We start from the raw sequence: 27,138 nt of genomic DNA on the forward strand, positions 1-27,138 counted from the left end.
GAACGGGTGAGCGATGGAGAGGTCTCCTCCCAGCCGACGGAGGACGCAGTGTCGGGGTGCTCTGGGGCAGAGCCTGTGCCGCAGGGCGAGAGCTGCTGGCTGCAGGGGCATTTGCAGCCGATACCGTGGGAAATGCTGATGGCCCTTGCTATGGGGCAGGCAGAGGGGAGATGGCGGGGCAAAATCTTGCAGCCTGATGATATTTGGGAAGTCACAGTGACATGGGCAGCCATGCACGGACAGGAGCCTCCTGGCTTCCTGCTAAAGGAAAGGATATTTCTCATCATTTCAGCTGTAGAAGCAAGGCTTGGAAATGCACGTTCTGGAGCCAGGAGACGAAGGGAAATCAGATGAAATATACTTCTGAAAAGTATTTTGAGGTGAGACTTGTCACTTTTTAATGGGCCGGACTGATTTAACTCCCTTTGTGTCGCTGCCAGCTGGTGCAGCTCTGGCTTCTTGCTGTCTGGTCAAGCCATGGGTCCTTCCCCGCTGCCACAGGACGCTGCCCCAGCCAAACTCCCGTGGTTTGGCTACAGGGAAGGGTGAAGCATTCATCTGGACACACAAAGTACTAGATAGTGCAGCCAGGAATATGTTTGAACCCTTGAGGTCAACAGTTCAACATCGTGCTGTTATGTCCATCTCAATATTTCATTCCCTAAGTCCTCAGCATGAGCCGGACCAGCGAGAGCACAGCTGGTTCATGAGTTGGGGGATTTCTTCTTGGATGGTATGCTGGAAAGTTACTTTAAAGGCTGCCACATCACTACACTGGAAGAGGACCATGGGGCATGAGCAACCTGGAAGAGGTTGGTTTGGTCATTCCAGCTCCAGAAACTGGGCGGGAGTGACGGCAGGTTCACATCCCCTCTGCGTGGAAGTGAGAGTGTGAACGGAGCTGGCAGGAGCAGCAGTCTAAAGTCACCCCCATGCACATCCCTTCAAAACCAGTTTCTTCAAACAAGCACCGCTCTGGGAAAAGAGCTGGTTGAGATAACCAGAGGTTTTGGGTGCTGGAGGCAGTTGGCCTTCACCTTTCTCACCATGTGCACAAAACAGAGTGTTATCTTCCATCCGCTACGTACGCCCGGCTTTATTCACTGCAGTCGGCACAATAGCTTTTAAGGATAGTCTCATCTTTGTTCACCTAGGAGAAAGTAATTGGTCAAATTTAATTCAAAGAGAGATCAATTAGAAAAGGTTGTGATAGACAGTTAGGTCACCAGCAACTCCTATAAATCGCGGGTAGAATTTCCTCCTTTGCCATATACCAGTTTGATGTAGGAAATGGCTCATTTGCAAGCTAAAGGTTTAATTAAGAGAAAAAAAAAGGTCAGCACAGATCAGATGTGAATTGCAAAGTGCTAAAGAAGTTTACTGCAGCAATGTATTTCTTGAGAGCCATGCTATAGTTCTGCTCCCTCTCTGCCTAGAATGCTAATAGCACCCCCTGAATTCTTCCTATCAACGGAAAAATCATCGATAATACGTGGGAAGCTTTAAAACTGTTTGGCACCCACTTTCCTTTTTTATGATAATCAAAGGGCTTTGGCTTTGTTAAGACCCAGAGACTCCCTTACCCATCTCGTTAACTGTGGATCCTTCTTTCCAGGTCGGGTTTCCAGAATGTGACACCCTTCGGGTCGCTGTTTCCTCTCCTATCCGTCGCAATATGAGCTTTGCAGAGGGTATTTATTGCTCCTCCTCATCAGGGACATAGTCACGATGCAAATTGGGCCAGAAATACCAATATGATGAAAATTCACAGTGTTTCTTCCTCACCTCGCTGTATTCTGGATGGTTTTTATGGGTGTGCAAACTGCAGAAATAAAGAGTTCTGTACAAGCTCTCTTAAAAGCAATGGGAGCAATAGTAATGTGATTACACCAGGTTTTAGCTCATCGGCCAGAGTGCTGAGCTGGCCCAAGGCAGTAGAGCCTAAAGCCAAGCCACGCCATGGATCTCAGCTCCCAGGGTCGCTGCAGGCAGCGCTTGTTTCAATGACCTTTTTGGGGTGCAGGGGAGAGAGGTCCAGGGGAGGCTCAGCGGCATTTCACGTGCTACCGGCTCTGTGGGCAGCGGGAGGAACGGCAGCCCCGCGTGTTGCTTTGGACACTGGGATGTAGTGGACCGATAGGATGCTCTGACACACTGCTGCTCCTGCAGACAAGATGGGAAGCATCATCACTTCATCTGCATCTCCGGGAGCTTCATGAAGGCTCCCTCCTGCTGCCCCCTGTTCCCTGCGTCTCCGGGGGGTTCCCACCGGTGGGGATCGGCATCGGTGCTCTCGGTGGGACCTCGCCAACGGGTGCAGATGCAGCTTCCTGCCCGATCTGCCCTGCAGCTGGGGCTGGGATGAGTTCAAGGAGTGCTGCTGCTTGGCCAGAATCACCGGGGGGCCGAGCACCCTGAATTGTCACTGAGAACGCCATCGTCTGGGCCTTCATTAGGCGAATGAGTCTGCAGTGGCGTTTGGCAGGATGAACGCTGCAAAGGTCCAGAGACGGCCACCAAGGTGGAGAGAAATCAAAATGGCAGCTGGACCTGGCTGGGAGAACAAGAGCAATTTTTCCAGTCACTTCCATTTGTTCCAGTATCACTCAGCCCCACACCCAGTTTGATGAGAGATTGCAATTTCGCTTTAAGCAACACTATATGAAAAAAGACAGATAGCAGATTAGATTGTAAACTGATGTAATTAAACAGGCAACGTTAATTCCCAGCACCTGAGACTCAAGTCCTCCGTGCAGTGTCGATAACACTAATTTCAATAATTTCAGCAAAGCAAACTGTACGAACAATAGGCGGAGGACGGAGGAGGCTCTTCACTCTTCTGGAGGATCAGAAACTCGCAGCAATTATCAGTCAACAGTTCCAGCTGCCTGGTAAACTGTTAAGACTAAAGTAAACACATCACGGCTCTGAGGCTGGAAACAGAAGAGCTGTAATTATTTTGAAGTTTAACTATTGCCCCCATCTCCAGATACAGGGAGCGAAACGGCGCAGACCCTGATGCATCCAGCTTCCGACAAAGACGTGTGATGCGCCTCGTGCAGCAATTCAAGTGCGCTTCTAGGACGCTTAAGATTCAGGTGCGACGCATATAAAGCATTAACCGTTTCCTCCCGATAGCAGACAAAAGCCACATTACCTTGGGCAAGCCATGTTCCTATTAAAAAAATCGGCTCCTATGAGCCTCGTAAGAGGAGCAGGAGATTCCCTCGCCTTCGCTGAGCGCATGGGGGAAATTCAGCTGTTCTGACAACCAGATCATGTTTGATATCATCCGAGCTGACTCGATAGAGATGTCAAATGGGAGAAAGATAGCAGAAGTCTGCCTCGCAGTTTAATTGGCTTACGCTTCTGTATATCCTGTTTTAAAAGTGAGGACTTCAAAATGCGATTTGGACAAGTGAGTTGCGCGGGGCTTTATCCTGGGCGGTCTCACAGGCTTCTCAGGGACAAAAACAGTGCGGCTGCGAACACGGGCTGGATATATGGTTGGATTTATGGAGTATTCATTATTTTAATAGCACTTATTGACTTAGGGTCAAATATCTTTTTCCAACATTTTTTTATTTAAGGAAAGAGCCCGTATGTCACAATCTCATGCCTCATCTAATTGGATAAGTGTTTCCTTTGTCCTTGAAACCAAAAAGTAGACCGCGTATCCAGGAGCTACAGAATGAAAAAGCATCTGCCTTTGGTATTTGGCACGCCTCAATTAAAAAACCCGCTGCCTGGGCTATAATTTTTTTTTAATTCTGACCAGAGCACTTCTGCTCAGATTCAAGCAGACAGTCCTGAAGGTCGAGCTAGGAGTATGTAAAACAACAAATCCTTTGGAACAATATATAGAACATTAATGTTTTACATAAGGCCCGGGTCCGGCAAAGCCAAGTTCGGAGTCATGCTGGAAGCACGGCAATGGCTCGCGTGCTCGCTCCCCTCCGAGTGTTTCTGCAAGCTCCCACTGGAACAGAGCTCAGGTCCGCTCTCCTGACGTGACTCCCCTCCCTCCCAGTCCCACAAATCTAGTGCTCAATATGCACAAAACACTTCCATCTTTAAAAAATAATTGAAAAGGTGCACCCTGAAGTTCACTGGATCGATCCCTCTGAATTATTTTATTTAGAAGACACTTCATTGTGTCAAAGATTTAATGGAGAGGTTACGATGCCCAGCCTTCAGAATGTCAATGCATTAAAACGGAGCATCGCAGGGAATGTTAAAATCCCCGGTAACGTACACCCAAGCAAAACTGCCAGATTTATGAAATATGAAAATTATTATACAGCGTTTAGATAAGACATAGGCTGCTGGGGAAAAGCAGTATAGGGGCCAGAATCCTTCTGCGTGTCTTACAAGCGTGGGGGGGTGAAATTTAGCAGTCTCACTGTGGGCTCTTTCGCCTTTCCCTTACACCCTTCCAGCGCTCACTTCCCAGGCTGTAGCTTTGGAAATACATATATTTTTATGTGGGCAGTATTTCCCAGCACACTTGATTAAATACTTTCCCTCGTTATTTATTGCCCATTTAACAACATCTCTTCTGCGCGTACCTTCGTTGGACAAAAAGATCTTTGCTATCAAATGCAGACCTCAGCATGTCTTAGGCCAGAGCAGTTTACTGCAACGATCTCTACGTGGGGCTGCGGCTGAGAAGCAGTGAGAAAACTCCGGCAGCACAGATCAGGGTTCTCTGCTTAGTAAGCGGCATTTCTGGTATCCAAGAATTATCCTACTTTACTACATTTCACATTTCTTGGTGGATGCGATAAGGTTATAACACAGAAGATATCCAAAGATTTTTTTCCTCTCTCTCTCTCTCCTTGGGGAATCTCTCTCTTCAGATGCTGCAGGAACAATTGCGATCCACCGGAGTACTTCTAGGCTGTAAAGTTTCAAGTGAAACGGAAGGGCGGGGGAAGGAATGACAAGTCCTTTTTACTGAGATTCTCTCCCCAAATGGATTTGGCAGAGCCCGGCTCTGCCGATCTTAAAGCAAGGTTTATCATTTGTGCAGGCTGCTGCCTGAAGGGGGAAGAGATCTTTGAAGTTGCTGAATGATGGAAGGGTCTCCCCCCTCCTCTCCCTCGCACACATTTTTTAAGGGTGGAGACTGAGAGATGCTCAACTGCCCTGAGTCAGGAAATTACATGACAAATTAAACAATTATGTGTTTTAGTGCTGAGCATCTATTTAGACATTTAGCGTCAAACATGCATTTAGCATGAATTCCATGGGCACTTATACTTTTCCCCATCACCTGTAATTCGACGCTGCATTATTTTACTGCGTGCCAAGAGCTCCCCCGGTCCCGTATCTACACCTTAAAGAGATTTCTTTATCATTTAACTTTATTACAGAAGGCACTGCCTGGACACTGTTGGAGTGACAAGGACTATTTCCTTAATTACTGTACATTGATAATAGCATTTACTCTGGCAGCTCCAGTGCTATTCAATCAAGCAAGATTCAATACAAAAAAGCTGATTTGCCAAAAAAGAGATTAGCATAAGTGCCTACAGTCACATTCTATTTTTGAAGGTAAAGCTACTGTGTCTGTGAGCCTTCTTGTGGGAACTTTATAAAGAGAGACTAATCTAGTTTATCTCCTTCAAAAGATATTTGAGGAAATCGCAGAGAGTCACTGTTCAGGCTCTTTTGGTAATAATTTTCTATAAACGTGTAAAATAAAGAACTGCACAGAAAATGCTAATGAGCAGCAGGAAGGTGTATTTTTTCTCTTACGTGAATGCAGACATTTGTTGTGAAAAACTCTATGTTCCCCAGTTTGCTATTGCTGTTCTTTGTCATTTAATCAAGTGGTGACTGTAGCTGTTGCACTTTAAAATTAAATGCTATTATTTATGGTAGAACTTGTTCTAGTTAAAAATGCAGACCTCAGCACTGTGTACGTTTGTAAGCAGAAGGTTAAGCAGGACATTTTAAATGGTAAAGCAAAGGGCTTAATCAAGGCTGAAGAGCAAAATGCAGTGGGATAACAGATATAGTAAATAGGCATTAATCACCATACAGGCTTAATCCAGGTATTAGGCAGTCTTGGGGTAATACGAAGACTCACTTACATAAGGACTCATTCTACCAATCCTTAAGTAAGTGAACAACTTTATTCTTGGGAAAAATTTCATCAATGTTAAAGGCCTTTGCAATATCAGGCCTACATTATATCTTTGTAAAATGATCATCACACAATTATTTTGCCTGAAGGGGATTTCTTGAGTTAGGAGGCACGTGGGGGTGTGGTTCAAGAAAGGAAAAAATTTAATCACCAGAACATAAGGAGCCACTTTTCCATGTTTTTTTTTCCCTTGACACTGTCCATTACTGTGACATCAAAATCCCAGCTAAGTACTTCTTGCCAAAGATGGACGAGATAAAATCACGAAGCCAGTATCATCTCACGGGAGACAGCTCACTGTCTTAGTGACAAATTTAGTGACTACAAATCCAGGCTTAGAACATAGTCCTTCCTTAGACTTAATCCAGCACTTGCACACTGGATTTGCGTTTAACTACTGATGAACTAAAATTTCAGTTTCAGGAAGATAATAGCACATCCAGAGGTATGAAATTCACTATACAAAAGTTCTTTTATTAGATGTTTAGAAAGATTAAAGTGCTTCCACATTTAACTTAGCATCAAAAATTCCAAACCTTTATACAAACAGACATGTCATACACACTGACACACCACCACACAGCCCCCAGCTTCCAGCCCAGGGTGGGTTTTGGCATCCTGGTCAAGCTTGCCTTACCTAGACCTGAAACAGAACAGGCAGACTCACGGTAAGCACGACACGAGCTAACCTGAGGGAAGGGGAAGGAGATAGAAGTGGAGAATGGGGGAGATGGCTAGGGTTTATCTATTCAAGGAAAAGCAAGATGAAAAAAAATTCCACAAACCTTTAATTGTGAATGTAGGAGAGGGACAGTGATGTAACTGTTCCCAGGGAACACTATTCTTATTTTGTAGAGGGAGGTGAGCCAAGATACTTAAGCTCTAGAGAACCTTTAACACAGGAAGCTATTTATCATAACAAGCTTGGTTGATACTGCTCCCATACTGAACCAATTAGATTAGCCTATTTCGTCATACTTCATAACTTGGGATGATAGGTTTCCAAGCATGGTACAGTGCAGTAATTGAATTTTGATCAAACACACATGGCCCATAACCCAGTATGTGAAACTTTCAGAACAGTTCACAGCTTTTAAATATCCAGTCAACATGTTGCCAAAAGTACAGGATGTACTTGATGCAAGTGGGAGAGGAGGGGGGGAGCACGAGTCCACGCCGTAACTTGGTACAGCTGTAAAACAAACATTTTTTTGTTCCGATTCTGTTCCTACTTTAGCAAAGGAGCTGGGAGGAAGACAGTGAATGTCAAGTAAGTCGTTTTTCTCCCCAACCCCCACACCCCCCAGGCACACATTTCCCTTTTAACATTCTTAGATTACCACAACCTTTTAAATTCACTATACTGTACTTTCATACTGTATTAGACACACCAGCAATTATGTTTGTTAGCATGACACATCCATTGCTTACACTTAGTTAACAAAATAACTTAAAAGTCGCATGCATCATCCTCTTAATAGGGTTATAATCAATGGGACCATGGAATGAAAGCCCTAAAAATTACCCCCCACCTCTGCATTCCCCAGGCTTCTGCCTCTGCCAACACAATCCATATGGTGGGCAGCCTCGTCAGGCTCAAGGTGAACACAGTCAGTTCTTCGCAGGCAGTGATCTCCTCTTACATGTTCTTGCCATGTTTTCCCCACGGTAAATCCAAAGAACTTTGAAGAAGAGTCTGTGTAAAGGAAACAGAATACATAAATAAATTCATTCCTACAGCTCTACTGACTAGGGGGCAAAGCATCCACCGCAGAACAGGTTCATGACATGGAAAATGCTGTGCCAGACCTTCTTTTGAGCCAGTAATGGCTATCCATATCAAAGCTGCTCCCTGGCCTACAGCTAAGAGTCTGGCATGCTTAAGCAATGGAGCAGGATATCACCAACCTCTGCATATGGTGCTGCCAACTTCTTTCTCAGCTTTGAATGCTTTGACCTGAAAGGCAACTGGAGGCAGCTCCAGGCATCTCAGCTACCCGAAAGGGAAGCACCAAGGTAGCCAACACCTTTGCTTTCATCAACGTGATGCAAATGGCATAAAAGATGGGAATTACTGCTATAGCCCTCCAAAGAGCGTAGGATCTGACGGTTTACTCGAGTGCTTCTAGTTGCACTCTGTGGATTGCCTGCCTCCGAGCCGTCTCACACACCTGTTCTGGAGTACAGCTGTGTAAGAGAAGCAGCCATGGGTTCCAAGGGGAGAAATGGTGCTTTTCAGATGTAATAAAATGTATATCTCATTTAGTCTTGCTGTTGTTTGGGGACAGGTATTTTGTCTGATTACAGCCACCACCCTGTCAGAGACAGAGTGCAGAGGATGCGCTGGATCCATCTCCCTCCCCACCCCGCTCCCCACTAAGTTACGATGCTGCAGAGAAAAGAAAAAAAAAAGAAAGAAAAAGAAATTGTTGTTCAACTTATCAGACTTGGACCAAACCTCAGCTCAAACCAAGGTTAAATAGGCCTGTTCTAAGCCTCTTAAAGATAGGATTTATATAGTAATTACAGTAATGGAAACTGATCTTTACAATTTTTATACTGCCTAAAATTCTGCTGTGTCATATGCATCTGCAGAGCCTGAGAACTGTGCTTCTCGGAGAGAGCACTGCAGTCTTGAAAGCAGCCATTCAAATGTAGAATGGAGAATTATCGGAGCATGAGTATGTTTGAGACTATAATGAAGCACGAAGAGTATGAATCAGAAATCCCAGGAAAAGCAAGGAGTTTGTATTTGAGACAAGCAGTATTTTTAAAACACTTTCTTTTGTTGGGAGTTTATGGAACTAGCTCTTCATCACACACAGTGCAAACAGCATTGAGGCTGCCCTTTTTATTCTTATATTTCCTTTCTTTTCCTTTCTTACATTCTTAGGTCTACAGAGTGAGCGCAGTGAGAAATGCACCTTGGCCAGACAGAATCCTCACATCCACTTTCCAGTTTTCTCTGTCGTGCAAGGAAAAATACTGGGGTGCTAAGTCTTTGCTGTATGATAAAGAACAACTTCAGAAGATGCGGAGATCTGATAGGGGGTTTGGCTCCACCTTCAGGAAGCAGAAGGCAAAGAGACAACACGGGTTTAAGTTTCAGACATACTTTCTGCAGAAACTGAAACCTACAACCTCCTCCTATTGACATCTACTGCTCCCCAATGTGTCTTTGCTTCCTACCCATAAAAGAGTCCCTGATCTGACACCATGACATTTCTACATACTTGATTCAGCTCTGCAGAGTCCAACCCCTCCTAGACGTACTTGAGAACTTGTGGCAGGATGTCCAAAGGTAGCTGATACATGGACAGGCAGAGCTGATATATGGACAAAAGTAAACAAGAAGTAGCTCTGAGGTGAAAAAAAGAAGTGGCAACACATAGGATGTCATAGAGCTGTATCAAATATTATCAGCCATTTACACTGTCAGTGCTAAGGTTTCCATATAAAATGCAATTTTCCTATAATTCACAGAGATTAGAAAGGCTCTCTGGGTAACACAGATGGATTGAGAGGAAGAAAGTGGGAAGAGTCTTGATCAAATTTCAGTCTAGCAAAACACTTAAGCACATGCCTGAAGTTAAACTATTTTTTCTCCTTGGATCCAGGCAGAAGATGCAAACAGAATAACCTCTTGTATTTCACCTCTTGGCAGACTCCGACGTCAGTTGAACCCAGAACATAGTAGCTGGTTAAAAAGCATGTTTTAAATGAATTAAAATGAGGCATTTCTTAGAGAAGCCATATAGTGACCATTAATAATAATGAAAACAGCAAAGTAGTTAGGGATGAGACTACACCGAGCTTGAAAGACTGTATGACATTAGTGAAATTATCAGCAATCACACAATTAGTGACAGTCCTACGAGGCAATGGAAACATACAGTTGCTTGCAAAATCTTGCCTTTGGCGTTTCCCCAACTGGGTGCTTAAGCACCCAACCTTATTTTAGTCAGCATCATTTTCTGGAGGAAGAAGGTTTGAAAACGGCAGAGGAAGCAACAGGAATGGCTCTCAGTGCAGAAATGGACTAAACACCTAATGAATCTAAAAATAAAATAAAAAAACACTGAGAAGAGATGTGAGAAGACTGAATAGACATAGCTGTGTAAGCAAATATAACTGAATATACTCTTGAGGAACAAAGGAAACAATTCTTGATGGGGTGACAACAGATGTTCTCCAAAAAAATTCTAATGGAGCATTTGAAACACAAAGACCTTCCTGTGGAGCTGAGAAGTTTTACTGGCAGATGTACAGTAATACATCTTTGGAAACATAATAAACCCTAACATTTAAGGTGTTATCAGGTCCTGAAAGCAGAAGTGATATTTTCAAGTAATGAGTGGCGGGTGGTTGTGGAGAGGGAAACTGTTAGGATAACAATATACAGTCACAGGAAGTTGCTGTAGCATAGTTGTCATTTAAATTACAGGAGGAATAACTAGTCAGAGAGTTCGTTCTAAAATATCCCTAAATCCGCTCTTTTGGAAAACGAGCTCTAAGCACAAGTGAAAGATGCAGAGGTTGACCTAACTGAACAAATACAATCCAGAGTAATTTATTAATCTAGTAAGCACGCCTAAGTACAACCACTTCTGCACTGTGTGAGTGAATGCAAAGTGCCCAAAGCTGAATGTTTCTACGAGCTACTGCTCTTTCAGATCATGGCTAAGCACATTGCAGAAAATCCTAAAATGGACATTAAAAAAAAAAAAAGGGAAAAAAAGGACAGGTTTATAGAGTCATTTTTGCAATGACTGAACTGCATTGGTACTTAGGGACGATTTGGATTTAACTCCTGGCATGGATCTGTAGCATCTTCAGTGAACAGCTTTATACAGGTTTTTAAAGGCTAGGCACTTCAAATTCTTTTTGTAGTCTCTGGTCCTTACTTTTTATGTTCTTTATTTTTACAGATACAGAATAAAGCTTCTCTGTCTTGTTGGAATGTTGAAAGGATTCCTGAATATCTGCAAGGCCAGCAGATATTATTTTGTCTGGGAATAAGGCAGGAGGATGACATAGTACATTGTCTAATTATTTTTATTGCTTTGCAACTGTTTTTGGGAAAACAACCCAGAGAGGAGATTATTCCAGTGCAGTCAGAGCAATCAGAACTACGGAAACACTAGGATGGACAACTTGATTGACAGGAGAAAGCTCAAGCAGGCGGCAACACAGAAAATCATCATAGGACAGACATTTTGATAAATATTACTGTAGCCAATTTATTATTAACACAGTGGGACAGCTTTACATCTTGCATCACACTTTTCGCAGCCCTTATGGTAAACATGCCATATCTGACAATTACAAGATGAAAACAAAGACCTCACTAACTCTCTACTGGCCCTGCAGTATTATCTGCTTACTCAGTTAACCCTCTCTAAACTTCAGCTAGACAACTAAATAAGCATATAGAAATGCAAATACGCGTGTTCAGATATAGAACATAATTCCAACTGCATCCAATACAAGTTCCAAAGGTTATACCATCTGTGGCACTAATTTCTAAAAGGCTTTACAGACAGGAGTGGGTTGCAAAAGAAGTGGAAAGTTGTTAGTACAAGATAGAGGATCAAGTGGAATACCATTTGAAGGGAAGAGAAATAAAATTTTGCTAAGGCTTGAAATATTGCTCTGCCTGGTCACCCGTGGCTTCATTCTGACTGCTATGACAAAGCAGTGCAGTCCTGACAAGAGCGTGCGTGGGTATCGCAAACCAGAGAGCACCAGGATGAAAGAATCCATAGCAGTTTTTATTTCCAGGATGGGCTGACACACAGCTTCTGTTTCTACAGAAACACTGTAACTTGGAATAACAAATCTTTCCCTGTGCTGGCTACTTGGTTTCTGGGATTAACAAACTATCTGATGGACCTCATACCTACTCATATTTTCATCTGATTCACACAAAATAGCTCCTGTATTCTTTTATGGATAATGAAGCACAAGATGGACTGCTGAAATCATTAAGTCAAGCCCTCTGCTACTTGTACACATGGAGATACATTTTAGAATGAAATCTTGTGTCATCAGTTGCCCAAGGCTATTTTTTTATTATAATATCCATGGTATTTTCCTATTTTCACAGCTACATTATCAGCTTCAGCGTTAAAAAACAAAAAGCAGACAAGTCACGGGATGATCTTAGCCATGAGATTTTATTTGATTCAGACATTTATTTTCTGTCTACTTCCTGTCTGTTTTTGAAAGTATTTCATGAAACAAAACTGACGTGCACAAAGAGCATTCAGTGAAAAAGGGGCAAAAGGAAGATGCAACAAATACCAGGCAAGTGAACAAAGCTAACAGAGTATTCTGCTCTCTTTGAGCCCACATGTAAAATGCATGTTAGCAAGTACTCCAAAACTATGTCTTTCTTGCGTGAAGAATTACTATTAAGCACAAAGTATTCCTTGTGATTTATTATCATTATATGGCATGTCAGGTTACACTGAATTTGGAAAAAACAGGATTTCTTTACAAAGCTTTCTGTGCACCAGTCTTAATGTGGGTTTAAAAGAGACTAAAAACCACAAATTGCACTTTTAAAAATCAATTTAGGAATCTCTTTTGTAATTCCCTTAAAATACCATTTGTGGGCACATTAATAACCTTTTGAAAAACAAAAGAATGGCCCAAGTTTTGAAAAAAATCTACACTAAAGTTTCTGTCACGTGGATTTCTCAGTTCCTGCCAGCGTTCATCAAAAGGTCAAGGGAATGTTTAAAGTTGGTCAAATAACATGAAGATTCTGTTGATATGTTTTCTGTCTCTGTGTGCATATATTTTTCTTTAAAGGAACATCTAGGTAAATCTTGGTTGTCCTAAACACTTTGGTCAGACAACTTCAAAGACACAGACTTTATTTCACTGAAACACAACTGATCTAAAATAAGAACCTTTTAAGGGCTTGATTAGTACAAAGAATTCACTTTTTTGACATTCTGTAGCTGTAAAACACATGCACCATTTCTTTTCAGAAAAAGAAGGTATGTATTTCACTATGCATGGTTTCAAGGGAAGAAAAAAAAAATCAAAATAAGCAGAATTACTATTTCCTCTTCTAAGCTCAGGGCACCCCAAGATCCCCCCTCCTTTTTTGTGATGTGTCATCTACAGTTCTATTTTTTATGCATCCATATTTCTACTGCCGATCTGCACTGACCAAATTTTGCAAGTCGTTCAAAATTTGTCTTTAATCTTTACAGAAATACTTCTTTCCATTAATAGAATTTCATAGAATACACCAGCACAAGATTTAAGGCCATCTGGATTTTAACTAACAGGATAGAAAGGCAGTTTCTGTTGTTTGGGCTATTGAAGTTCATTTACAAACTGCCACACATAGTTAGGAAAACAGACCCCAAGTGTAATCCTGGCCCATCCATGCTAAAACTCATCAGTGGACTAAAGATCAGCACAGTTGTTCTGAACAACTCTTTCTCCACCTCTCTATACCACTCTAAATTACACTTACAGAACATCAGTGCAAATTGCAAAAGTCTGCACATTTCACAAGTGGTACAACTTAGCAACAAACCATGTGCTCACAGAAATAGAGCAGTCACAAAGAAACTTGGCGCCTTTGAGGTAAACTCATTCAGTTGAGGAATTTTCATATTTTATAATTTTTGTTCAATGTACATTTAATATTCAGTTCTGATCAAGTGCAATTAATAAGTCATCAGCAATTGCAGTGGACGACTGGATCCATTTGTAAAAATAAAATGCACCTATGCATTTGTAACACTTACTGCCAGGGTTAAGGATAGGTCTGCATTTTCCTGAATGTTGCATTGGTAATAGTGAGCCGTGTAAGCCTTGCTCCATAATAATCTATAATGTAACTAGAGCCATCAGAAGGTCCAACAATCTACAAGAGAAAAAGAACCAAGACTTTTGAATATGAAGTGAAATATACACTTTGTGCTAATGTCTCAATTACTGCTAATTTTCCCATCATAAAATTAGTCATGCTTAATTAGTCAAACAGAAACTAGATTTATTTTGAAGTTACGCTGTAGTTTAACTATTTTAGCAAGCACTGTCTCGGAAGGAACATTTCCCTAGGGCTTCTAATCAACGAAATTACACAGCCAGGCGCTGGTACTAGGTTAAGCCGATGAGGATTTGAGCCACAAAATCAGGCTAACAAATGAGTGGGCTCCAAACCACTTTTCTTGAACAAAGGAGGGTAGGCAGGAGAGAATTAGGTTGATGACAAGTATCTTTGAAATACTGCACAGGTAAGGAATGGAGAGAAGATCATGGCTTTTTTGTTCTAGAAATGCTAAATTGATGTGGGGTCACCAGGGAAATGAATAAGGAGAGATGAAAGATACTCTCAACTGTAAGTGATCTGAGGCAAAATCACTGCGATAACATAGAAAGGAATTCGAGAATGCGTATACTTTAAAAGACATATATACAAAGATGTATGCTTTTAAAATATTTTTCTATAAACCCATATAAACAATTTCAATATCCACAATGCATTTTAAGTTCATCATAGGCAATTTGTAATTGTACTGTAGAATAAGAATAATTTGGCAGTTTCATGATGTCACAGGATGTCAACTTAGCTAGGGATTTAACCATCGTGAATCCTACAGTCACAGCTCTCAAGTGATATGGGACTTGTATTTGGAGGAGAGGCAGAAGAAAAGAAAGTGGCAATGTCTTCTCTCCTGCATGCTGCATGGGCACCCCAGATGATGGGCTCCATCAGTACAAAGCCACGCAGAACTTCAGGATTCTGGGAACAGCAGGAGATCTCATGAAATGTCCAACACTCTGTGTCACATAAAGAGCCCACAGGTTCTGACAAAGTGAATTTATGGTGTTACAGCTTCCAAGCTATTCATTACAAGCATTTATAGATAGCTAATCTAATTTTTAATTCAAACAACAAGTATATTGGTATTTCATATCCATATTCTATAACATCACTCTACAAACAGAGCTAAAATAAATGCCTTTGTTTTTCAGTACACGGAAGTTCTTAATGCTAAAATACTAACAAAGAATTAGCAATCAAATCAAAGCTTTAACAAACAAGAGATCTGTATCTTGTTTTGAAAGCCCTGACTTACCTGCATTGAAATAAGTATGAAATCAATTAGGCTACCAATTCCACAAAATCCTACAGTGCAGAACTTTAACAAACCTAAAAAAGGAAAATAAAATTGAACTGTAGCTTTAAGCCAGTCACTATGAAGTTCATAGGTTTCTGGGGGCAATCACATCCCAACTGTCTCCCCAACCTGCAAAATACACATATATATATATACACACACACACACACACACACATATCTAGAAGCAGAACTAAAGTCCAAGATCTTTAATTATCAGGGCAAAAACCAAACTGCATATTCATATTCCCACATACTGAATACACCTTAAAGATTTTAAACGTGATTTTTTTAACAGATAAATATTCTTAAACAAGAAAAAGCAAAAGTTGATAACCAAGTTACTGGAAATCTTCCTTTCTTTGACTGTGGCACAGACAGAAAAAAATCTCAACTTGAGCTGCTAAATTTACTTATGAAGAGACTTTCTACCGTATCATGAGTTGCAGCACATGCTGATTTGATTGTCAAAACACACTACTTTGGAGGATAATCCTTTGTATAATTTTTATATTTTTGCTGAAATAGTCATTTATTTTGAATATATATATACACATATATATAAGCACTTCTTTTTAACCAGTATTCAAAAATGTTATTTTTTGTACGAATAAATGAAAGATTAATAGAAAATATATGGGAATAGCAACTAACAGATAAATGTTTCATTGGAAGTTGCCATGCAAAGCAAACTTCATTTGCAAAATGCCTTCAGAAGAAGGAGGCTGTCTTAAAATTTTTATTTTTTTTTAATATAAGTAGTTTCTTATACAATTAATATAACACAATGAGTAGTATATGTATTGTAAGTAATACTTCAGCTGAGTTAGGCAAACATTTAGGTTATTTTGAGAATGAGATACTCATTGTGAAAACATTTTTCTCTTTAGCCAGGCATACGCAGTATGAAGAGGAATGCCTATGTGCTGCATTTAAGTCAGATGTAGGCTACGCTGTACAGAGAAAACACAGTTCCCTGCTAAAACGCCAATCTTTACTGTGCTCATAGGGGCCAGCACACTTCTGACACAAGAGACAAGCACATTGATAACATCAGCCAGCGTGGCATGCCAGAGCACCTCTTCCCCAAGCCACGAGTTGTGCTGTGCTGCATAATACCTGCTAGTAAAACTAAAGAACGAGATGGCTCTCAGTCAAACACCTGAAGGTCTCCTGACCTCTGTCTCCTCCTTTGCACAGCCCCTCTCTCAGAATTGGCAATCTGTCCCGCATACCACCTCCTCTCCCCCGTGCCCTGTTTATGAGGCTGCATATGGAGGAGAGTGGGGGAGTAAGTGCATGCATGCCGCAGGAAGAGCATCCCACTGTCTGGATATAGCTCCCACAGCTGACAAGATGAAACTAGCCTGATTTATAAACTCCAGGGAGACAGTTTATAACCTCTCCATGGAACACCTCAGTAGTCGGAGAGAACAGGGAAACTATACCTAATGACCACAAAGCTGAACGAGTAGCAGCAGGACAGACTTTCAGCTGATCAGAAGAAAAGTCTGTGTGCATATTACAACTAAGGTGGTGCCACTTAAACGTGCAAATAACAAAGTATATAATTGTTTGCAACAACTTGTTCCCAGTGGTTGATGCGCAAGGCCCGCAGCAGCCAGGCACGGTTAGCCTGGGTTTCAGTACTGGCAGTCTGTAACGCGACACAGGGGAAACAGCCAGGGAAATAAATTCTAGCCTTAGGAAACGATGGTCAAGATGATGAAATAATGTCAAACTCTGGTGAACAGTTTACTTTGTTATTATCTGCATCAAGTGCAGTCACCATTTCAGATATTTACTTGTGACATTCCTTATACCGTTTCCTCTCAATCTCTGGTCCTGAACCTCACTGCCAGCTGGCATTTTAGGAACCCACCAGTTCTCTTACCATTGCTGTTTCCAGCAGCAGCTCCAGTTTCCTTGAGGAACTGGCTGCTCCATTCTGTTACTGGATGTAGAAGAACTGTTTCTGAACCTGGCATATGTTTCTGGAGTGCAGGGTAAAGTTGATATTTTTCCTTCCTCCTCACTTCCCTCCCCACAAGCAGATCACACTGAGAAAATAAACTGTTCTAAAACACAGAGGGAAAAATAGTGCTCTTACACAGTCATAACTTATGGTTTAGTCCACAGTGTGTGGGAGAGGAAGAGGTTGCCTCCCTGATTTCTTCATATGCAATAGCTTGTTTCTATTTGTGCTCTCTTTAAGCAAAAGAGAAGGAAAAAAATAATCCAAAGAGCATTTACAGTCTTCATTAGGCTTGGAAAAAATATTTCAATGCTATTACCTTTCTTAACCATTTTTACCAAGGCATGGGTGACCTAAAAAACCCCAGCCCTCAATCAACCACTGTCAAGGAACCTAATTTATGGATTTTTTTTTTCCTTTTCTACTCTTATCTATTTGCTTTTGTCTTTTTTACCTTTCAAAAGCTTGAAAACTTGACTGTGGAAGAGTTTAATTTCAAATTTTTTAACTTTGGTTACTGGCTACAGTATATTCCTCTGGGGTTAACAAGCATGAGCCATAAAGAACTTCTATGTAAGAACAGAGGATTTATACATCGACATTACTATAATATATTGCAAAATAATTACTGCAGATTATTATACCAAATCCAATGGTGTAACAAAAAGGTGCACCTTATTGACCGCTTCCAAAAATACATCTTTTTGTGAAACAGATGGACAAAGTAAGTGCTAATTACAGAATCTCAGGGAAAAAAAAGACACAGATGTTAACACAAGATAATAGAGAAGGACAGACAATACTATTAAAAAAACAAGGGTTTGCACTTAATGGGCAGAAACTCAAAATTCTTAGCTGAAGTGATAGTAACATGTATAGCTTTTTCCAATTCATTGCTCCATGCTATCTAGATTTACATTTACTCCATTTGTCCAGCTCAGAAACAAAGAAAATCCTAGCCAGTGAAAGTAGTTCTAACACACTAAGGTATTTCCATTATATAGAAACCAGTGGCACCATCACCCTGGGAATCAGGTCCTAAAAACACTAACCAGAGGTAAGTCTTATTAAAGGTCCCAGCTTCTGCAGAAATGTTATTAATACTATGAGCTATTTTGAAGGTATGCATTTGCCAGAATAAATGCCATATCCCAAACCACTAGGTTTACTGTAAAGTTTGTCCACTATTTTGCTGGTAAAATCAAGCATCATTTCAGTAGCAGACACATCAATCAAGCCCACTTCTGTCACAAAGAATGCTGTGGTAAACATCAATGCAAAGCAAACATAAAGCAAAACTATGAACAGTGCAGGATTTTATCTTATTTGACAATAAAGTAAGGATTCTAGTTGTAAATATTAAAACTATGACTGTCAGCCTTCATTACTCCAAATGTAAGTATACACATACAGCTCAGTCATAACAATAGGCTTTACCTCAAATTAAAAATAAGAAATAAACTTACCTAATGCAGGATAGCCTAGGTAAAATCTATCTGCTCCCAACCATCCAAGAAATAAGGACAGAGCCACTGCCACTTTGTAGGAGTATCCATTTCTGCCAAAAGAAACAAGTAATGTAGACAATGACTGCAAAATAGATTCACTCTTACTTTTGAAAATTAAAGTAGTGAGTCATTTGCCTGCTGCTTCAGTTTTAAAAAAAACACAACAGACTTGTTATTTATCTACAATTAATGGACACGGAATTGATAATGTTAAGCTTTCAAACTGGGTAGGCATCCTCCATAAAGCAACCTCAGCTGTTGCAACTCAAGTATACTCTTGCAGAATACAGATTATTCTGAAACTAAATCATGATTTCTTGTCAAGAGACACAAAAATCGGTTGCTGACACATTCTCATTTTTACAGAGCACTTCCTAACAGTTCAGCCCTACTGAGACAACACTAGAAAGCTAAGAGGTGTATGCATACTGTCTGTAGGCATTAGTCTCACATGCAGCCAAATCAAGAGGAACAGGATAGACAGGTGAGATGTCAGCAGAGACAGTAACTGCAATGAGATCTGAAGGAGAAATGAACCATGGCCACTGGCTGAAGAAGCCGCAGGAAGGATTCAAGAAAATGGGTAAGCTGTGTATCTATTTCCTACACTGTAAAGGTGGTAAATGGCACAAACTCACAAACGAAAAGAACTGTACAAAGATGCACAGTGGTAAAGAGGTACTCTAAAGTTAAGCATCCCATGGTTAGCCACACAAAACACACAGATACAACAGATTCTGGGATTTATACTAACTGGCACCATCTTGCCAACAGCTGGAGTGATGTGGCCACCTAACTACCCGTAACTTTCAGTCACTGCTGGTGTGAACTTTACACTAATAAGCTAAATAGAAACTGATAGCTATCAATACTAGAACTTGCTGCATCCTTTGCTGCATTGGCAAACAGCTAGCTTCTGAAAAGAAAAGCAAACCCAAATGTAATTAGAACTTAAAAAATATTCTATAATTCACTGTTTCGATATGTGCACTACTATGTGCCAGCAATTACTTAATAAGCCCAAATTAAACTCTTGGTTGACAGTTGAATAAAACATAGAGTTTCAAAAAGACAGCAGCTAAGAAAGGTCCAAGCACTTCTATTAAGCACTTTCAATGCCAAATAAAGATCCACCTTTTTGCTTATTATCTAGATTTACTGACTTTAAAACTTAATGGCAACATTAAGTGATTAAATCATGACTCTTACCTCAATATTTGTTACTTAGCGCTTATTAGCAACACAGAACATAGTGGGCATTCCTGGAACCTAATGTAACGTAAATTATCATCTTTAGAACCGTCTTGTTTCCACCGTAAAGAACACTAATGGTTTTATTTAAAAGTTGAGGTAAGCTGTTGGAAATTGTTTATCAACTACAAAGTGTCAACAACCCTCCAAGGACACAAAAGCATAAAAAGAGCTCTTACATAAAAGGTGGGAACACAGTTGAATTTGAAATGCTCCTGATCAAAACTAGCAATAAACTGAGCACTTGCATGGAGATGCTTTTAAAAGCAGAACAGCCTGCAACCTAGTCAACATCAAATTGAAGGGCAGAAGAAATCTAGCATCAAGCGGAAGCATGTTCACACTGTAACAAGGCTGCACCCACTCTTGGATTTCCTTTACCTTATTTTACCTTACTCACTCTTACAGATAAATATATGCACTGAAGACTAAACCAACAACTAGGAAAATAACACATCCCAGGCACCTATAGGAATTTCTACAATTGGGTAAAAGATGCAATTTCTTTTCAGTTGCTCTTCTGATCTTCTCTTGCTTCTCAGCCTCATCCAATCTTTATTTTTTTCTGCATACATTTCTTCCAGCTGCCATAGTAAAAACTTTTTCTTCCTGCTCTGCCACACCAGTTGGTACTACGCAGGCACTGCTGTAGGTCACAGTGGCTTCTGTGCTCTTTCAGTGTCTCTTAGTACTGCTCAAAGACCTGTCCACACTGAACTTCATGAATTTCACAGACTAGCATTTTCTGGACTCCTTGCCTGGAATGGCAATACTTGAACAATGGACATTTCAAGTCTGCAGCATCAGGGCCTGCGCATATTAAGCAAAATACATGACAGAGTGCCAACGTGGGGAATTCTAGAATTTGGCCAAAAAAAAAACCCAAACCAAAAAAATCTACCTCCAAAACATCAAATTAAAACCCAACCAGAGCAATCTTGACTCCCAGTACTTCTTTGCTGGAGCAACCTTATTAGCACTTACAAGTTTTCCTTGACTAAATACTAGGAGGAACTGAACTTGAACACATCCGCTTATACAAACGTACCACATCTCCTGGTCTTGCTCTAAAGTAACTGGATCCCAGAACTGTTATCTGGATTGTTGCTAAATTAGAGTTTTGGCTAAGGACTTGCTGATTTGTCCCTTCCAAAACCCAGGGATAGAAACTAACCTGCTGTCCCCATGCTAGGACAATTCTGCTATGGGAAGATGCCTTCTTAAACCAATTTTCTGGTTAAATGATGTGCAGTTATTTCTGCCAGAAGACAGTTACGGTTTCCATCAAAACTCAGATGAGATGCTGGAAAATCTCCAAAAAAGCAGTAGAAAGGGCAGGCCTATTGTTGCAATATCAGGCTGGAGATTCCTGCTTAAAGTCATGTTTCTAACACTTAGGTAACATTAAAAATGCCTTATGAAAGGCTGATATAATCAACAGTGATAAGACCACTTTTTACAAGCGCACATATGAAGGATGGCAATATTATTCTGGCTGCCATTTTTAACTGGCTTTGGGGCATTACCAAGGGCATGCCTGTGTAACTCTTCCTACATTCACAGTTGGATTTTACTGGAGTTTTCAGCAAGCCCACATAGGGTCTTCTTCCCCTTCTGCCATACTGGCAGGCATGGGACAGGAAAAGCCAGAGCAAGTTCTTTTGGTAGTGTAACCATTGATAATTTCATCATAAATAATAGTGACCATCAAGTAATATACATCATAAGAAGGACAACGTTTTTCTGTCTACATAGATTTAGGTTTTTAATTAATAAATGTATAGAAAACTCTACATTTTAAAAAAGGTTCTAGAAAATATATTAAACAAAAAATATACATATTTTTAAAAACCTCCAAATGTAAGAATTACTTTCTACTTCAAAGAGGAAGCAATTTTATTAAACTAGTATAGCTCATCTTATTCTCAGTCCCCATCACAGATGGGACTGGAACGCAATTGTTTCTGGACAAAAATGTGACTGAAGTCTAGTTTGCTAGCATTTAAATTTGATTAGACGTAATAATATGTTTTCTTCAATTTGCTGAGCTTTGACTGTTGAGAAGACAGAGAAAATATTTATGAAACTAAGAGGCAGAGCTGTACTTCTGAGTTAGGCAAATTATTGAGCAGTAAGTATCACATCAGAGTTATATGCCCACTAGTGTGATAAGGAATACCCAGTGAATATTAGTGGAGTTGTAATTTCCAAAGATTCCAGCAGGACAAAAGAAAAAGGCTCCTGCGTGAATCCCACAAAAAGGAGAAACAAATGGTACTGACAGGTGTTCGCTGATCATTAGCATTGGCCAGTTGGAACATTTATTGGTATCCAGAGCTCTCCATTGCTTAGAATGTGATTTAGAAAAACTAGGTCCATCACTTACATGTTTTGGAAACAGGCTCTTAAAAGACACAGAGGACTCGATTAAATACAAAGGTTCTTCAAAAATAGAGAACAGTTCCTCTAAACGAGATTTTCTGGGGAACTGGAGAGAGACTTAAACTCCCCCAACATTCACACATACCACAACTTAAGATGAAGCTGTGGGCACACTTTAGCCTGACACAAACCAGTACTGCCACTGAACAGAGTGGCCCAGTCCAGCCCTCCTTTCCCCACTCTCTCTTACCCTTGAGTTGCCCTCATCCTAGTGCTGGCACAAGCACTTGAAGCGACTGTACTGTGACTCAGATTGGGGAACTGATCCAAGTTAGTTCAAACCCAGATCAGTTCCCTGATTCAGTGCACAGTGGGGTATGTCAGGGGAAGGGATGGAGGGGTGTCCCCAGACAGCTCCTTTCAGCAGCTGTGCTGATTTTAAGCCTATGTGAAATGTAGCCTTAGCATTTGGGGCAAATTTTTGCCAGGGTAAAGTACTAAGTAAAGCAAAGGTAAAATACTAAGGTAAAGCAAAGACACAAACATAACTAAACAAAGAAAAACATATCCATGGCTGAGACTGATTTACTGATAAACATGCATGTGGTATCCTTATACTACTCATAGCGTTTATTAGAGGATTAAGTACTGGCCAACATATGTACGGTTCTGCCTTCCTTTTTCCTTCTGTCGACATGTCATACTATTTTAGAAAAACTTCAATGTGTTTGAAAAAATTATTACAAAAACCAATAGTGTACTTACACATTGCGACATGCAATAGGCTTGTAAAATCCAACTTCATGTCCCGTAAAGACTTTTTCTATGCCAAGGTGGTCTTTGCAAGTAATATTTGGTGCTGGCAGACATTGAACTGAGAACAAAAATAATTATTTTAAATTAAGTAGTAACTGATTAGGTACTGTAAAGTTTTTCTGACAAGACACAAGTGAAGTTATACTGTTCAACAGTCTTGATACACAGCACAGAACACACACTCATATTACCTTATTAAAAAAAATAAATTTTTAAGCCAGTCCTACGACTAACTTGTCTTTTTGCATGACACATATTAAGCAAAATACATAAAGGTAATTGCTGCCATAATTCTGTTGTCATTTCCATTTTGGCTCCATTATGAGTGAATGGGAGATCTGAACTTGACACACAGAAAACATTTTCGTCATGAAAACAGTCAAATATTGGAACAAGTTGCCCAGAGAGGTGGTAACATCACCATCCTTGGAGGTTTTCAAGATCTGACTGCACAAAGCCCTGAGCAACCTGGTATGAATTCAGTGCCAATGCTGCTTTGAGCAGGAGGCTGGACTATATGTCTTGCTGAGGTCTCTTTCGACTCAAATTATCCTATTATTCTAAGCTAAGGCTTGACTCTTAAGAGAACCAAAGCGGAAATCACAGCAGAAAGTGACATCTGCTAAAAGTTTGCAATATATTACCAAAATATTACTCTCCAATGTTGAAGTCTGTTGTTTTAAAGGGAAAAATCCCAGTCCTTCACCCACTTTCTATCAGTTTTCTGTACTTGCGAGTACTGTTGGCTCATTCCAACAAAACTGCAAGCCAGGTTCATTATTTCTTTCCAGATTTTCCAATAATACACACAGGCAAGAGGACTAGGATTTGGTTGTTTGTTTGGTTTTTTTTTAATATCTACCCATATTGCATAGGGACAAAAAAAGAAATTAATTCATTTCAGTCGGTCAGTATCAGTAACTCTGATATGAGTTATGTCTGGACTTAACTGCTATAAAGTCCTACATGGATACTGCTGATCAATGTGCCTAATCTATGACAATTCTTTCTTGTAAAAATAATTTAGCAAAGAAAGCAGTGCTTTTTTTTATTTAGAGGGAATCCACAGCAGTTAAAATACATTGATATAGGAAAGGCCGCAATTTTCTCATCAAGGTCATGCCAGTAAGACTCCAAACCTGCTGCTCAACGAGACTACTTGGACGCTTTGCCTTAAACTCCTGTTTGTTTGGGTGATGGATCCCAGAAAGCTGTTCAGAAACAGTAGTGCTTCAAGCACGATCCATAAGATTAACTTTTGATTACTTAGATAATACTGAAAAAGGAAGTGACTTAAATACTGGGGAGACAATTATTACAATAATCAGGGACACAATGTCAAAGATGACAAAGGACTGAGTAATGTAAAAAAGGATCCATTTTGGATATATTTTCATCCAGTCTCTAAAAGGATTTGGAAAACCTTCACTATCCCTGAGTATCCCAGTGAAGAAAATTATTCAGCATTTATGGAAAGCAAAATATGAAAGACAACAAGCACACACATATATTTTAAACATGTGCACATAAAGCAGAACTGTTGTGCTATTAGCTAACACAGAGACTATTTATTTCAATGCCTGAGAACATCAGAAAACAAATGTAGTAAACCAAGTGATCAATTTAAGCATTTTTCTCTTGTACTCCAAAGTATATCAGAATTTAACATCAAAATAAATCTAAATGCTTTCAAAACAGAGCCTCATGCCACCAAAAACTCCTGATGATGGATGGCACCATGTTTCCTTAAAAGAAATTTAAAACAATAGAAAATTTTGAAGGCTGTTCTGTCATGTGTCAATTCTTCTAATGAGTATATGCAAAATCAGTATGACAGGAATGGTTTGTTTTAATCACAGTAGTGCAGGACAGAGCCTAGAGGATATAACAAACATTGAAGAGATTTACCAGAAACCTCACTTACAAATATACCAATCAGAGACAATGTATTTATTCATTTTTAGTAAAGCATCCAATCCACGCAAGTGTTTTAGGCTTTCATACTGATGATATTACTAATCCAGTGTTTTATAAAGCTCATCTAGCAGATACACAAATGCATAAATTGAACACTTCTTTGGAAAATGTAGCTACTGTCAATATATGCTGTAAGTTAGAAATCCTTACCATATGCTGTGTGATTTGTACAATTCATTGGTTCTTGTGTACTATTGTCTATTTTAGGCTCATCACACATATATGTTTAGGTAATTGAGGAAAACATTTTTCATATGGAACACTACGACAGGTTTAACAGTAATTTATTCCACTCTCTTTAAACCCTGAGGATTTAAGATGCACCTTGATGTTAGTTCTCCTTCCTACTCATGCCTGAAAATAGGAGCAGCACATTACCATACAGCAAATCTGCTAATCCAATTTAATACACCAATATATCGCATAAGCTCCACGTTTAATTAGTGCTGTAGTCAGCAACACCTAAAGGAACTACAATATTTATCAGTCACGGCCTCTGTATTTGAAGGCAACAAGGTAGCACGCCTAATCTAGTCTTCTTCCCTTATTTCAATATCAGGCTACTTTCAAATTGAGGCATTTGTTTGAGAAGATTAAATCTACAGGAACACAGAAAATTTAAAGAACACCTAAAAATGAACATCCAAAACACCAGGAATTTGGAATAGAAAAAACCTGAGCAGGAACTTATTTCCAGAGGTCTGAACTCCCATGACCAAGTAAAGCAGAAGATGAAGATAACTTTTCCAAGCTTTGCTTTCCTGACACTTTTGATCTGCAGCTACATCAATAACTGCCAGCTACCATCAACAAACATTTTCTGGGGAAGGCCTGGCACGCCTTTCGAGAGTCAGGAGCCTTGCAGCTAGTCTGTAACACCTGCGCCCCGCTCCTTCGGACTGAGGAGGAAGAGTCAACATTTCGCAAAGCCACCACGTCTCACTCGAGTGTCCTGCAACAAATTAGAAGGTGGAGGGGTGGAGGAGAGGGGTCTCTCACCCCATGGGATTTTCTCTTTGAAAATCAGAGACACCCCAAACCTGCAGACAGGCACAGGCTGTACCACCCCCAAAATAACCCTATACTGCTGCAGACGTTCCCTCTCCTGCTCCTTCCACCGGAGACCCCCTCGGGGCTCCCCCCGCCCCGCGTCAGGCACCTCACACCCTCCGCCTCCCCCTTCCCCTCCACCCGAGGCGGCTGGGCAAGCGGCCCCCCTCCTCAGCAAACCGGGCCCGGGGCGAGGCGCCGCCGGCCCCTCCGCCCTCCCGGGCCCCATCGCTATAGCAACCGAGCCCCCGCCGCCCTCCCACGGCCCCGGCCGTTCTCAGGATATTGCCCCAGCCTCAGCTCGTCGCACTTGAGCGGCGGCTCCGTGCCCGCCGCTCCCTCCACAGCTGCACCCGCGAACCAGAGGAGAAGCAGGATCCGGGCCTCCGCCGCGCCTCTCCGCCGCCCCGGCCCCGCCGGCAGCCGCCCCGGCCGGGCGGCCATGATGGAAACCGCCGCTGCCGTCAGCTGACTCGCCGACCCCGGTGGCGCCGCGGGGAGGAGCGGCCCCCGCTGCGGGGGAAGGCCGCCCTGCCTGTAGGGAGAGGCGGGGTAGGAGCCCTACGAATTGTGCGTGGGCTGCTGAGGGAGCTGGTGTGAGGTTTTTGGTTGGGGGGGGGGGGGGTGTTGACCTCGGCAAATATGGCTCCTGAGGCAGCTGATGGGCAGCGCTGAGACCAGAGTGTGCCCCTACTCAAGATGGCGCTCATAGAGCCGTGGCGGGCTCGTGCCCTGAGTAAAGATGGCCGCGCCCGCCACCAGCACCTGGCGGGACAGCGCCCACCTGCCCTTACTTAAGATGTCGGCTACGAAGAGCTCTGTCTCGGTTTTGGCGCTCGGGTGGTGTGGGGCTGGTGTTAACTGGCCTTCCTGGGCG

At 41.3% G+C, this 27,138-nt stretch overlaps 1 protein-coding gene across 5 annotated transcripts; it reads right to left on the reverse strand.

Moving 5' to 3' along the window:
- Positions 1-1,761: 1,761 nt before the first annotated feature.
- TM2D1 (TM2 domain containing 1) lies at positions 1,762-26,940 on the reverse strand. 5 transcript variants are annotated; one of them, XR_008578053.1, is made up of 7 exons: positions 26,544-26,932; positions 25,362-25,431; positions 23,184-23,292; positions 18,744-18,835; positions 15,262-15,335; positions 7,684-7,847; positions 1,762-2,554 (listed from the first exon to the last, which is right to left on the reverse strand). XR_008578053.1 is itself a non-coding variant. In XM_054833676.1 (7 exons), the coding sequence occupies exons 1-6, from the start codon at positions 26,703-26,705 to the stop codon at positions 13,932-13,934; spliced, it is 618 nt and encodes a 205-aa protein (XP_054689651.1). In that variant the 5' UTR covers positions 26,706-26,925; the 3' UTR covers positions 6,605-7,847; positions 13,924-13,931. The 5 variants fall into 5 exon arrangements, 4 of the variants coding, with proteins under 4 accessions (XP_054689650.1, XP_054689652.1, XP_054689651.1 ...); XM_054833676.1 differs by lacking the exon at positions 1,762-2,554 and adding an exon at positions 13,924-14,042 and having other exon boundaries at positions 6,605-7,847; positions 26,544-26,925; XM_054833675.1 differs by lacking the exon at positions 15,262-15,335 and having other exon boundaries at positions 26,544-26,940.
- Positions 26,941-27,138: the final 198 nt, after the last annotated feature.

This window comes from Grus americana, chromosome 8 (genome assembly GCF_028858705.1).
Source record: "Grus americana isolate bGruAme1 chromosome 8, bGruAme1.mat, whole genome shotgun sequence".
Classification (NCBI taxonomy): domain Eukaryota; kingdom Metazoa; phylum Chordata; class Aves; order Gruiformes; family Gruidae; genus Grus; species Grus americana.